This window comes from Fukomys damarensis, unplaced genomic scaffold (genome assembly GCF_012274545.1).
Source record: "Fukomys damarensis isolate Sample0158 unplaced genomic scaffold, DMR_v1.0_HiC HiC_scaffold_14, whole genome shotgun sequence".
Classification (NCBI taxonomy): Eukaryota; Metazoa; Chordata; class Mammalia; order Rodentia; family Bathyergidae; genus Fukomys; species Fukomys damarensis.
The window spans coordinates 53,908,638-53,919,866 of record NW_022900926.1 but is presented as its reverse complement, the minus strand read 5'-3'; the positions used below and the strand labels follow the sequence as shown (position 1 = coordinate 53,919,866).

Here is an 11,229-nt window from a genome sequence, read left to right as displayed (position 1 = left end):
TAAGTGAAGGAATCTAGAGGTCATCTTGCTGGGTAAGATAAACTAGATTTAGAAGGACAGATGTCACATGTTTTCCCTAATATGGAATCTAAAAAAGATGACAAGAAAGTTGAAGGGAAACAATTATTGGACAAGAGGAGGGGAAGAAGCTGGAAAGGGGTGGAAGGGCGATTAATACGGGGCATGAATATGATCAAAACACATTGTCCACATTGACCCTCCCCCATTTGAAACTCGGGGGAGGATGGGGTAAGGCGATGTTGGGGGGTAGAAAAAGATTAAGGTATTTGTGTGCATGTACAAAATCTGTCAAAATAAAGCCAGGTATTGTGGTTCATGTCTAATCCCAGCATTTAGAAGGCTGGAGGATCACCATGAGTTTAAGATCAGTTTAAGCTACATTGTGAATTCAAGGCCATCCTGAACTTCGCAGTGAGTCTCTGTGTCAAACAAAACAAATCTGCCAAAATAAAATAAAAATCCATTAATCTGTATGGCTAATATAAACTAATAAAAAATGTGGGGGCAAAGAAAAAGAAGGCAAGGTGAATGTAGTTGCATGCCTATAATCTTAGCTATTTGGTAAGCTGAGGCAGGAAGCTGGTCAGTTTAGGTAGACTTTATCTCAGAATAAAAAGACTGGGATAGTTACTGAGGGCAGAATGCTTGCCTAGCATTTACAACATCCCAGGTTAAATCTCCAATAAACCCACCCCCCAAATTGAAGATAATAAAGTAGAGACAGCTATGTTAAGGATTCTTAGTACCACACCCATGTTAGAAGATTTGCTAGAAGTACTGAAGAGCCTTTGTTAACAGTTGTACTAAATAGTTCCTGTTTATTACAAAGATGTACTAAGGTTCTACAGCTGGGTCATAAGGCTGGTGGAGTCTGGAGGAGTCCATGTGCAGGGTTTCTTGTGCTCTCTCCTCATGAGGATTTTTGTCAGTCTTACTTCAGCAACATGCATATGATATTGCTGCCCAGGGAAGCTCATTAGATTTTCATTGAGGGAGAGTAAAGGTGACTGCTTGTTGCAGACCATACAAAAAGCTTTTTAATGTGGTATAAAATCAACCATTTTATTAGTTGTAGGTAAGAAGCTCATGTAATCAGTGAAGTTGAAAGCAAAGGTTGGCAAATAAATGATAGAAAAACCTTTGAGGAGATGAAATGGAAAGGAGGTCAAGAGCAGTTACGGAAATAAGTTTTCAGCAAGAGAAGGGAAATAATCATTCTTAGCACTGAGGATGCTCCCCCCCACTGTAAATTTCAGCTGACTATGTGTATGAGTAGGGAAGACTAATTATTCATGTTTGGATATTTAGTATGAGTGTGGTGCCAGGACAATATGGTAAGGGGTGCTGAAGATTTTGGGGAGAAAATTTAAGTGATCAGTCAGAGGATCTAGGTTGAATAATAAGTGATATCAGCATGAGGGGATTGTTAGATTATGAAAAGGAAGGAATGAAGGGACTTGGTAAAATTGAAAATAGAGTAAAATAATTAAGATATCTAATAAGAGGTCAAAGTACACATGCTGGCTTTGGAGGGTAGTGGGGACTCAGTGTGATATGAATTGAACAAACAATGTTGGGGTGGTCTAGAATGATTATAGTATGGCCTTGGAACAGGTTGTTCAAGTTGGTCGAAAACAAAGGGCATTGAAAATGACTTTACTGAACTGTGAAGTCTAGCTTGTTTGATGGGTCAAGCTGTCTCACTGGATGTTGATGTTACCGGTAACATTTTCAATAGTAGTTAAAATGATGAGAAAACCTGATTGCTTTTGATGAATGTGGGGCAGTATCCTTTAATATTTGATGGATAGAGGATTTTATTAGTTTAGACTCTGGTTGGAAGTAGGGACTAACTCAGACCACTTCAGTAATATGAGAATTTATCAGGAGTAAATGGGTGGAGCTCAAGCACAGGAATGTAGTCAGACTTCACCACAGTACTAGAGCCTAGACCTAGAAAATTACCTAGAACCTAGTTGCTATTATTTCTTCTTCTTTTTTTTAAAATCTCTGCTCTTTTTACTGTATCTCAAGACTAGTTCATTCTGATTGCTTATTTATCTGGAAAATTATAACTGTATGAAAGCTTTTTAACCTGTAATGTTATAATTTTAACAGATTTAATTACTCTACTTGATTCTGAATTCCATTTCCAGATTACCAGGAGAGAGAATGGATCCATATTGAGTTAGGAGTTCACCCATACTCTTATCAACATTGGCTGCAGTGGGATGTTATCTTGTAATGTCATGTAACACAGCTGTTATGACCCCATGTTTAGGTTCAGAGCGTAGCTCTTAAGAGAGTTATTATGCCACTGACCACAGTGAATGTCTGTGTTACCATACCTGAGTGATATAGTAGAATGGAGCTAGCCTAAGTGGAAAAAGACCTTCTAAAAGAGCTTAGGAAAGTGGTGAGGATTTAGTAGAGCACTTCACACTACCCTAGTGGGCAGTGCAAGAAAGTAGCTTGAAGAAAGAAGTGGTCTTGGGGAGAGCTAGGTTTTTGTTGAGATATAGTCGAACATTCAACAAAAAGTTGATCGTGTAGGGGATAGTTATTTATGAGGAAAAGATTCCAAAGTTTACATTAAAACTTTTTGGGAAGAGGTCCGGGGATTTAGCTTAGTGGTGCCACGCCCCCTGCCTCGCAAGTGCAAAGACCCAAGTTTGATCCCTGGTACCAAAAAAAAAAAAATTACGACCATAAATTTTTTGGGAAGGTGATCAGTGATCAAATAAAGCACGGATAGAGGCCCAAAAACAGAGAGGACAAAAACATCAAATAGGAAAAGTGACTAGATGGTTGAATCATGGGTGATGTCAACAGTAGTTGACATATGGTGACAGGAACAAGAAGCCTAGATGTAATTAACTGGTAGATAATTTACTATAAAGCTTTCATTTACATTTCCATCTGGGGTTAAAGATTGTTCATAGAGGTGAGCCAGTTAATTTTATGTAATGAACATCTTTTGGCATAATGGAGCTAATTTTGATTTGAGTCTTCTTTTGTTAAGTAACTTCTTATTTTGATATAATTATGATTTGAAGTAATGGACTTCTTATAGTGAATTCTGGCAGTTCTGTTCAGGTTTATAACTGTACAGTGCTTGATGCCTTACATTTTTAAGACACTATTCATCTTTTCAAGACTTGACATTACTGAATTAAGTGTGGCTTACCATTAGGGACAGAAAGGTGGATCATTGTTGGCTGGAAGGACTTAGGGACTCTTCTAGTGATGACAAGGATGTATGTGGACTACATAGTACATGTTCTTGTTTTTCTCTTTTCCACATGGCTTGAGTTGCCAAGTCTTTCCCTAAAGGGTGATGTTTGCAGATTTAGACCATGTTTTTATTTTTTAATTACATTAACAGCTAGAAGTGTTTTATAGATTTTTTTCCTGAGACTTATGCCAGCTGTCTTTGGGGTTTGAAAGTAATTATAGTATAAATTGAGACTATTGTTTTAGTCTTTAAAATTTCCAGAAGTGTTTTTTGTTTGACATGTAAATTCTCCTTCCATCTGTTTCAGTTCTCTGTAATATTTCAAAAATATGCTTGCTGTGAAATAAGATACTTTATGTAAATCTGAGCTAAAGAATTTAGAGTAAAAACTTAGTAATTTGTAATGCTACTGTTTGTGTTGATGTGTCCAGTGACTGTGTTTTAGCTACTTTGCCCACTGTTATACTCAACTCTTTATAGTTTACAAAAGGGTAGACTTTGGGTATGATTCCCCATGAATTCTGTACTCTACCAGTGACTTTTCTGCCTCCAAATGGTGAATGATGTAAGTGCTGACCCAGGATCAAATTTTGTCATTTACCCCTTGAATAAATAAAATCTTTATGCTTCATTTATTCATATGTGAAGTAAATATAACACAATCTACTTTTCATAGTTGTTGCAAGGGTTAGAGACAATGTTTGTGAAATGCAAATACCCTGCTTGGCTCTCAGTAGTTGTAGATAAATTATAATTACAGTACTTTATGATTACTGAACATTGCCTCTAGAGGGATTTGACTACATGCTGCAAATACTGTACTAGGCTGTGTATGTGCATTGTCAAATAGTATTTTGGATTAGGAAAACTAATATATAATTCCAGGGGAGTTTATAGAGCTTCTTGGAGCAGATCATTTCTGTTTCAGGTATTGATTCACTCAGATTTGTGAAACTAAACCAGTGTATCTCTTCTTTGTAAAGGGATTTGACCTATAATAAAGTGTTTTCTTTTTCTTTTTTTTTAAAGGGTGCTATTTTCTTGGAAGGTATAACTGTGAAAGGTGTCACTCAAGTAACAACTCAACCAAAGTTAGGAGAAGTACAGCAGAAGTGTCATCAGTTCTGTGGCTGGGAAGGGTAATAAAGATTTTAAAGTTTTAAATAAATCTTATTACTCTGCAAAACTTAAGATTTGTGTAGACATTGACATATCTTCTTTGCTTCTTAAAGTTTTTATGTTTATATAGAGTGCTTAAAAATGTCAGACTTTTTAAAGATAATCTGCGTAATAATGAACTGAGTCAAAATTAGATGACTCACTTAGTTTCCTAAAGCTATACAAAATTACTTTTGTCACTATCTAATATTTATTTTATGTCTTTGATTCCACTGCTGCTGATTAATGTTTAGTCTGGCCTTAACAGTTTATTCAGGAAGAGGAGGTGAAACTTGAATTTGCCTTATTTTCTAGTGTTTGTGTAATCTAGAGCCTGGGAAAGTCAGCTTTAAGTATATTATGCTCTATACCATGTCTTGAAAATACTTAGATGACTTTTCATGGGAAAGGATGTGGGTGAGAGTGTCTTGGTCTGTCCGGAAAATTATAACTCAAATACAAGACCAGGAATAAATTATTTCTTGATGTTTTCACGTACAAATTCCTAATAAAGAACTTAGCTAGAAAATTAGAAATTAGAAATTAGCTAGGAAAAATTTTAACTAAAAGATGAAAAATAAGGAAGAAATGATATTGGCCGTAATAAAAAAAATATTGGCCAAAATGTTGTATGATACCCTTGCCAATATAACTTAAGGCTACCCTACTTCTCCTGTTTTGTCGCTTTTGGGCATGTTTGAAATGAAAATTTGCCAGCTTTGTACGATTATGTCATGGAAAAATATAGGGTCTGTGATACTGTAAGATGGTTAAACTAAGATTTAAACTTCTTCCTGATGTTAAAGACTTGTAAGCATATCTGCTTTACTATTTATTATGGGCATAATGATGTTTTTAAATTAGTCCAACAGTTAAAGTATTGTAGTGGCACGTTAGAACTCTGTAAGCTTATGGTCTAAAATGTCAAGACAACAACAATCTTCTGTTGACATTTTTGTGAAAACTGACATTATTCCTGTTGAAATTAATCTCATGACGGGGAGAACACTGATAAATGCATGACTTATTGGAGACTGGTTCAAGATACATGTTGCTTTCTATGGATATCATAATAGTAATAAAGTGTTATTTTTTAAGGTCTGGATTTCCTGGAGCACAGCCTGTTTCAATGGACAAGCAAAATATTAAACTTTTAGAGCAGAACCCATATAAAGTAAGCTGGAAAGCAGATGGTACTCGGTGAGTGAGAGTTTAAAAATAATTTATACAAGTAATCCTATTGCTTGAAGAATATTGTGTGTTAGGGAGAATTTGCACTCTTGAGCATAAGAATTTCAGACTTAAACAAATGAAAGAAGCATCTTTCCAAAAATTGCATAGTTTTTGTTATGTATTCTTGGCTAATAGAGTAATATAGTTCTTTCTCATTCTAAGTTTTTGGTTCTAGAGTTTGACAAATCTATACTAGATGTTAAGTATGTTAAGTTTGGAAACATTTCTCTTAATATAGTTATTGCTACTGTCTGCTATCTTGTCTTTAATGGTCATGGTATTTGTCTAAAGTTAGTAGTTAGGTTGTTAGTTTATAATCTAAAAATGATCAGCTCTCCCTGATTCATTCTGTATTTTGTTTAAATTGTTTTCCTTTTTCTCTTAATTTAGGTTTTTTATTGTTACATTTTAGATATGCATCATGATAACATTCATCATAGGGAATTTATACCTGTGCACAATATATCTTGTTCCTTCTTTTTTCCCCATCTTTTTTCTCTTAATTTTTACCAACACTTTTTTTGTATTTTTATGTGCTATTAAGGTTTTTGTATTCTTAGATTCAAACTTCATATATCTAAGTTTTAAAATAGTAATTATATCAACAGCTATTAATGTAATATAAATTCTATACAATTTTCATAATGAAATGAAGAATAATTAGTACAAGTATCTATTTTATAATATAGGTTTGAGGAGAATATCGGTTGTATTAAATTTTTATGAAGTTTTTAAATGTGAAAGAGGCAGTTATAACCTTTGTATCATTCTTCATCTACATTTAACTTGTGACCCTAAATGATACATATGGAGTATGGAGACACAAAGTGGGGCAGATTGTATGTATGTTCATACAGATAATGAGTTTATAGCTAGCAGAGTCCAAGTTAAACTCCTTTCTTATTTGCAGGTCCTCTGTCTAACAGTGAAAAGCTTGGTTTTCATTATCCATACTGTTTACTAGAACATGCACAAAATAGTTTTGGAATTGTTGTTTCAAACCTTTGTGAGAAAACCACTTGAATAGAATATATTTTTGTATAGTTGAGACTGATGTTAACTTGGTGTATATATAGCCAAAGAGTGCTATGTCCCAGTGTTACCAAGATTATTTTCTTTCCCCACCAGTCCTTTTGCTTTATTTTTCATGTATAATACAATTAGTTTTATTTGTTTCTGTATGTGTTCATTTTCATCCTTTGTGGGTATTAGTTTTTTGTTTTCCTGAGTTTGTGAAAAATTGACATGGTTGCAAGAGTCAAAACTACACAAAATTGTATATTTTGAAAAATGTCTGGTTCTGTCTTTTCATTCTGTTCTTACCTACTTCTTGTAAGTAACCACTCTCTTTAGTTTTCTGGTTTATCCTGTTTCTTTTTATTCTTATGAGCAGATAGTTGTATATTTTTCTCTTTCCTCCTTATAGGAACGATAACTGTGTTAGCTTTCCATTACTATAACAAAATACCTGCGAAAAGTAAACTATAAAGAGAAAAGGGATATTTTGGCTCATGGAGGTTCCACAGTATGATCCCTCCATGATTGACTGGCCCTGTTGTTTTGGTCTGTGGTGAGGCAGCACATCATGGCAAGAGTCAGTATCTCACCATATAGCTCAGGTTGGCCATAGCAAAACTGCTTTTTTCCCACATTGTAGATTGTCTCTTAGTTCTGCTAATGGTTTCTTTTGAAGTACAGAAGCTTTTTAGTAAGATGAGATCCCAGTTATTGATTCTATCTGCTAGTTCCCGTGCTACTGAGGATTTGTTCATAAAGTATTTTCCTATACCAATGTCTTCCAGAGTTCTGCCTAACTTACCTTCCAGCAAGTTTAATGTTTCTGCTTTAATATTTAGATCTTTAATCCATTTGGATTTTAATTTAGTTCATGGTGAAAGATAAGGGTCTAGTTTTAATCTGTGGCAGGTTGAAATCCAGTTTTTCCAACACCATTTATTAAAGAGGCTATCTTTCCTCCACTGAGGATGGTCAGCTCCTTTGTCAAAGATGAGGTAGCTGAGTACATCTGGATTTGTTTTTGTGTCTTTCAGTCTGTTCCACTGATCCTCAGGCCTGTTTCTTTGGCAGTATACCATGCTGTTTTTATCACAGTGGCTTTGTAGTATAGTTTCAAATTGCGAATTGTTATACCCGGTGCCATGTGTCTGTTGCCTAAGATGTCTTTTGCTCTTCTAGGTCTCTTATGGTTCCAAATGAATTTTTGGATTCTTTTTTCTAGTTCTGTGAAATATAGTGTTGGAATTTCAATTGGCATTGCATTGAATGCATATAGCAGTTTTGGTAGTATGGCCATTTTCACCATGTTGATTCTTCCTACCCAGGAGCAGGGGATATCTTTCCATTTTTTTATATCCTCTTGAATTTCTTTTTTCAGAGTGCTATAGTTTTCAGTGTAGAGATCTTTTGCTTCTTTTGTTAGATTGATTCCTAGATACTTTATTATTTTGGGTGCTATTGTGAAAGGAATTGCTTCCCTAATTTCTCTCTCAGTGAGTTTGTTATTTGTGTACAAGAAGGCTATTGATTTTTGGGTGTTGACCTTGTATCCAGCTACTCTGCTAAAAGTATCAATTACGTCTAGAAGTCTTTTGGTGGAGTTTTTTGGGTCTTCAATGTAGAGTATCATATTGTCAGCAAATAATGACAGTTTAGCTTCTTCCTTTCCTATCTTTGTTGCTTTAATTTCTTTCTCTTGCCTAATTGCTGTGGCTAATGTTTCCAGAACTATATCAAAGAGGAGTGGTGATAGTGGGCATCTTTGTCTTGTTCCTGATTTTAAGGTGAAGGTTTTCAGTTTTTGGCCATTTAATATGATGTTGGCTGTTGGTTTTTCATAGATAGCCTTTATTAAGTTGAGGTATAGAGCATCTATTCCAATTTTTTTCAGGGTTTTTATCATGAATGGGTGTTGAATTTTATCAAATGCTTTTTCTGCATCTATTGAGAGGATCATATGGTTTTTGTCCTTGACTTTGTTAATATAATGTATTACATTTACTGAATTTCATATGTTGAACCACCCTTGCATCCCTGGAATAAATCCGACTTGGTCAGGATGGATGATCTTCTTAATAATCCTCTGTATTCTGTTTGCTATATCTTATTAAGGATTTTTGCATCTGTATTCATTAAGGAGATTGGTCTGTAGTTCTCCTTTTTAGTTGCATCTTTCCCTGGTTTGGGAATCAAAGTGGTACTTGCTTCCAGGAATGAATTTGGAAGTATAGCTTCCCTTTCAATTTTATTGAAACGTTTGAAGAGTAATGGCAGTAGTTCTTCTCTAAATGTCTTGTAAAATTCAGCAGTGAATCCATCAGGGCCTGGGCTTTTCTTTGTTGGTAAATTTTTAATTACATTTTCAATTTCACTGACTGTTATTGGGGTGTTTAAAATATTTTTGTCTTCTTTGTTCAACTTTGGTAATTTGTAAGTATCTAAAAATCTGTCCATTTCTTCTGTGTTTTCCATTTTATTGGAGTACAGGTTCTCAAAGTAGGTATCAGTGATCTGGATTTCTTTTGGATCTGTTGTGACTTCGCCTTTTTCATTCCTGATTCCATGGATTTGAGCCTTTTCTTTCCTTTTTTTGATAAGATTAGCTAAGGGTTTATCGATTTTATTTATTCTTTCAAAAAATCAGCTCTGTGTTTCATTTATTTTTTGTATCATTTTCTTAGTTTCTATTGCATTGATTTCTGCTCGGATCTTTATAATTTCCTCTCTTGTTCGAGCTTTGGGTTTTTCTTGCTCTTGTTTTTCTAGGAGTCTAAGTTTCATCATTAGGTTGTTTACTTGAGCCTGCTCTGTTTTCCTAGTGTGGGCATTCAGTGCTATGAATTTTCTATGTAGAACTGCTTTCATTGTGTCCCATAGATTCCTATATGTTGTATTGGTATTTTCATTTATTTGTAAAAACTGTCTAATTTCTTCTGTAATTTCCTCTGTAATCCACTGATTGTTTAGGAGAGTGTTGTTCCATTTCCATGTGCTTGTGAAGTTACTGCAGTTTCTTGTGCTCTTGATCTCCAGCTTGATTGCACTATGATCTGATAACATACAGGGGATGACTCCAATTCTTTTGCATTTATTCAGACCTGTTCTGTGAGCCAATATGTGGTCTGTCTTGGAAAATGATCCATGTGCAGCCGAAAAGAATGTATATTCTGATTTTGTGGGGTGGAATACTCTATAAACATCTATTAAGTCTATGTGTTCCAAAGCTTGGTTCAATTCTATTATTTCATTGTTGATTTTCTGCCTAGATGATCTGTCAATTTGTGATAGTGGGGTATTTAAATACCCCACTAAAATTGTATTAGTGCTTATTTGGTTTTTCATGTTACTCAATATTTGTTTTATATAGTTGGGGGCATTTATATTTGGTGCATATATGTTTATGATTGTCAACTCTTCCTCTTGAATTGTTCCGTTTACATGGATGTAGTGTCCTTCTTTGTCTCTCTTAATGAGTTTTGGTTTGAAATTTACTTTATCTGAGAATAAGATTGCTACGCCTGCTTTTTTCTGAGCTCCTTACGCATGGAGAATTGTTTTCCATCCTTTCACTTTCAGTCTATGGGCTTCCTTTTGCACTAGGTGTGTTTCTTGTATACAACATATTGTTGGATTTTGTTTCTTAATCCATTCTGCCAGTCTATTTCTCTTGATTGGTGGTGAATTGAGGCCATGAACATTGATGGTTATAACTGATATGTTCTGACTTATTATTATCATGTTATTGTCCTTTTATTGACTCTTTTTACTTTTTCTCCCCTCTCCTTTTAGTTTCTTGCCTTGCCTATTTGATTTGGTCTGTTGGGCCTCATGATATTATGGCCTTCATTATCCTTTTCTAGGATATTGTTTAGAATTCCTTGTAGTGCTGGTTTGGTGTTCATGAAATTTCTCAGGTGTTCTTTGTCGTGGAAGTATCTTATTTTCCCATCTATTTTGAAAGAGAGTTTTGCAGGATACATCAGTCTAGGTTGGAGGTTCTTTTCTTTTAGGACTTGGAATACCTCACTTCAGGCTCTCCTTGACCTAAGGGTTTGTGTTGAAAAGTCTGCTGTGATTCTAATGGGCTTTCCTTTGTATGTGATTTGTTTCTTTTTTCTTACTGCTTGTAGTATTTTGTTTTTCTGTTGGATTTCTGGGATCTTGATTATTATATGTATAGGTGTAGATTTTTTTTTATCATGGCTAGTTGGAGTTCTATATGCCTCACTTATCTGTATGTCTAATTTTTCCCTTCTGTTTGGGAAGTTTTCTGTCATTAATTCTGTGAAGAGCTTTTTTAGGTCATTTGCGTTTTCTCTTGCTATTTCATGAATTCCTATCAGTCTTATTTTTCTTTGCATCGCCTAGAAGTTGTTGGATTGATTTCTCATGATCCCTTACTGTTTTTGAGAGACCTCTTTTTTCACGGTTACTGACTGCGATCTTATCTTCTATATCTGAAATTCTATCTTCGCAATCTTTTATTCGGTTGCATACACTTTCAATAGAGTTTTTAATCTGGATATCTGTTTGAATCTGTTTTATGGATTCTCTTTCTTTCCTCT

The 11,229-nt window shown here is 34.7% G+C and overlaps 1 protein-coding gene across 1 annotated transcript in view; it reads left to right on the top strand.

Moving 5' to 3' along the window:
- Positions 1 to 11,229, top strand: part of Rngtt (RNA guanylyltransferase and 5'-phosphatase) — a 265,607-nt gene that overhangs the window by 42,435 nt on the left and 211,943 nt on the right. Inside the window, exons 7-8 of the mRNA XM_010633261.3 lie at positions 4,286 to 4,395; positions 5,513 to 5,614. Of these exons, the coding sequence (XP_010631563.1) occupies positions 4,286 to 4,395; positions 5,513 to 5,614 (212 nt within the window). The remainder of the gene's footprint in view (positions 1 to 4,285; positions 4,396 to 5,512; positions 5,615 to 11,229) is intronic.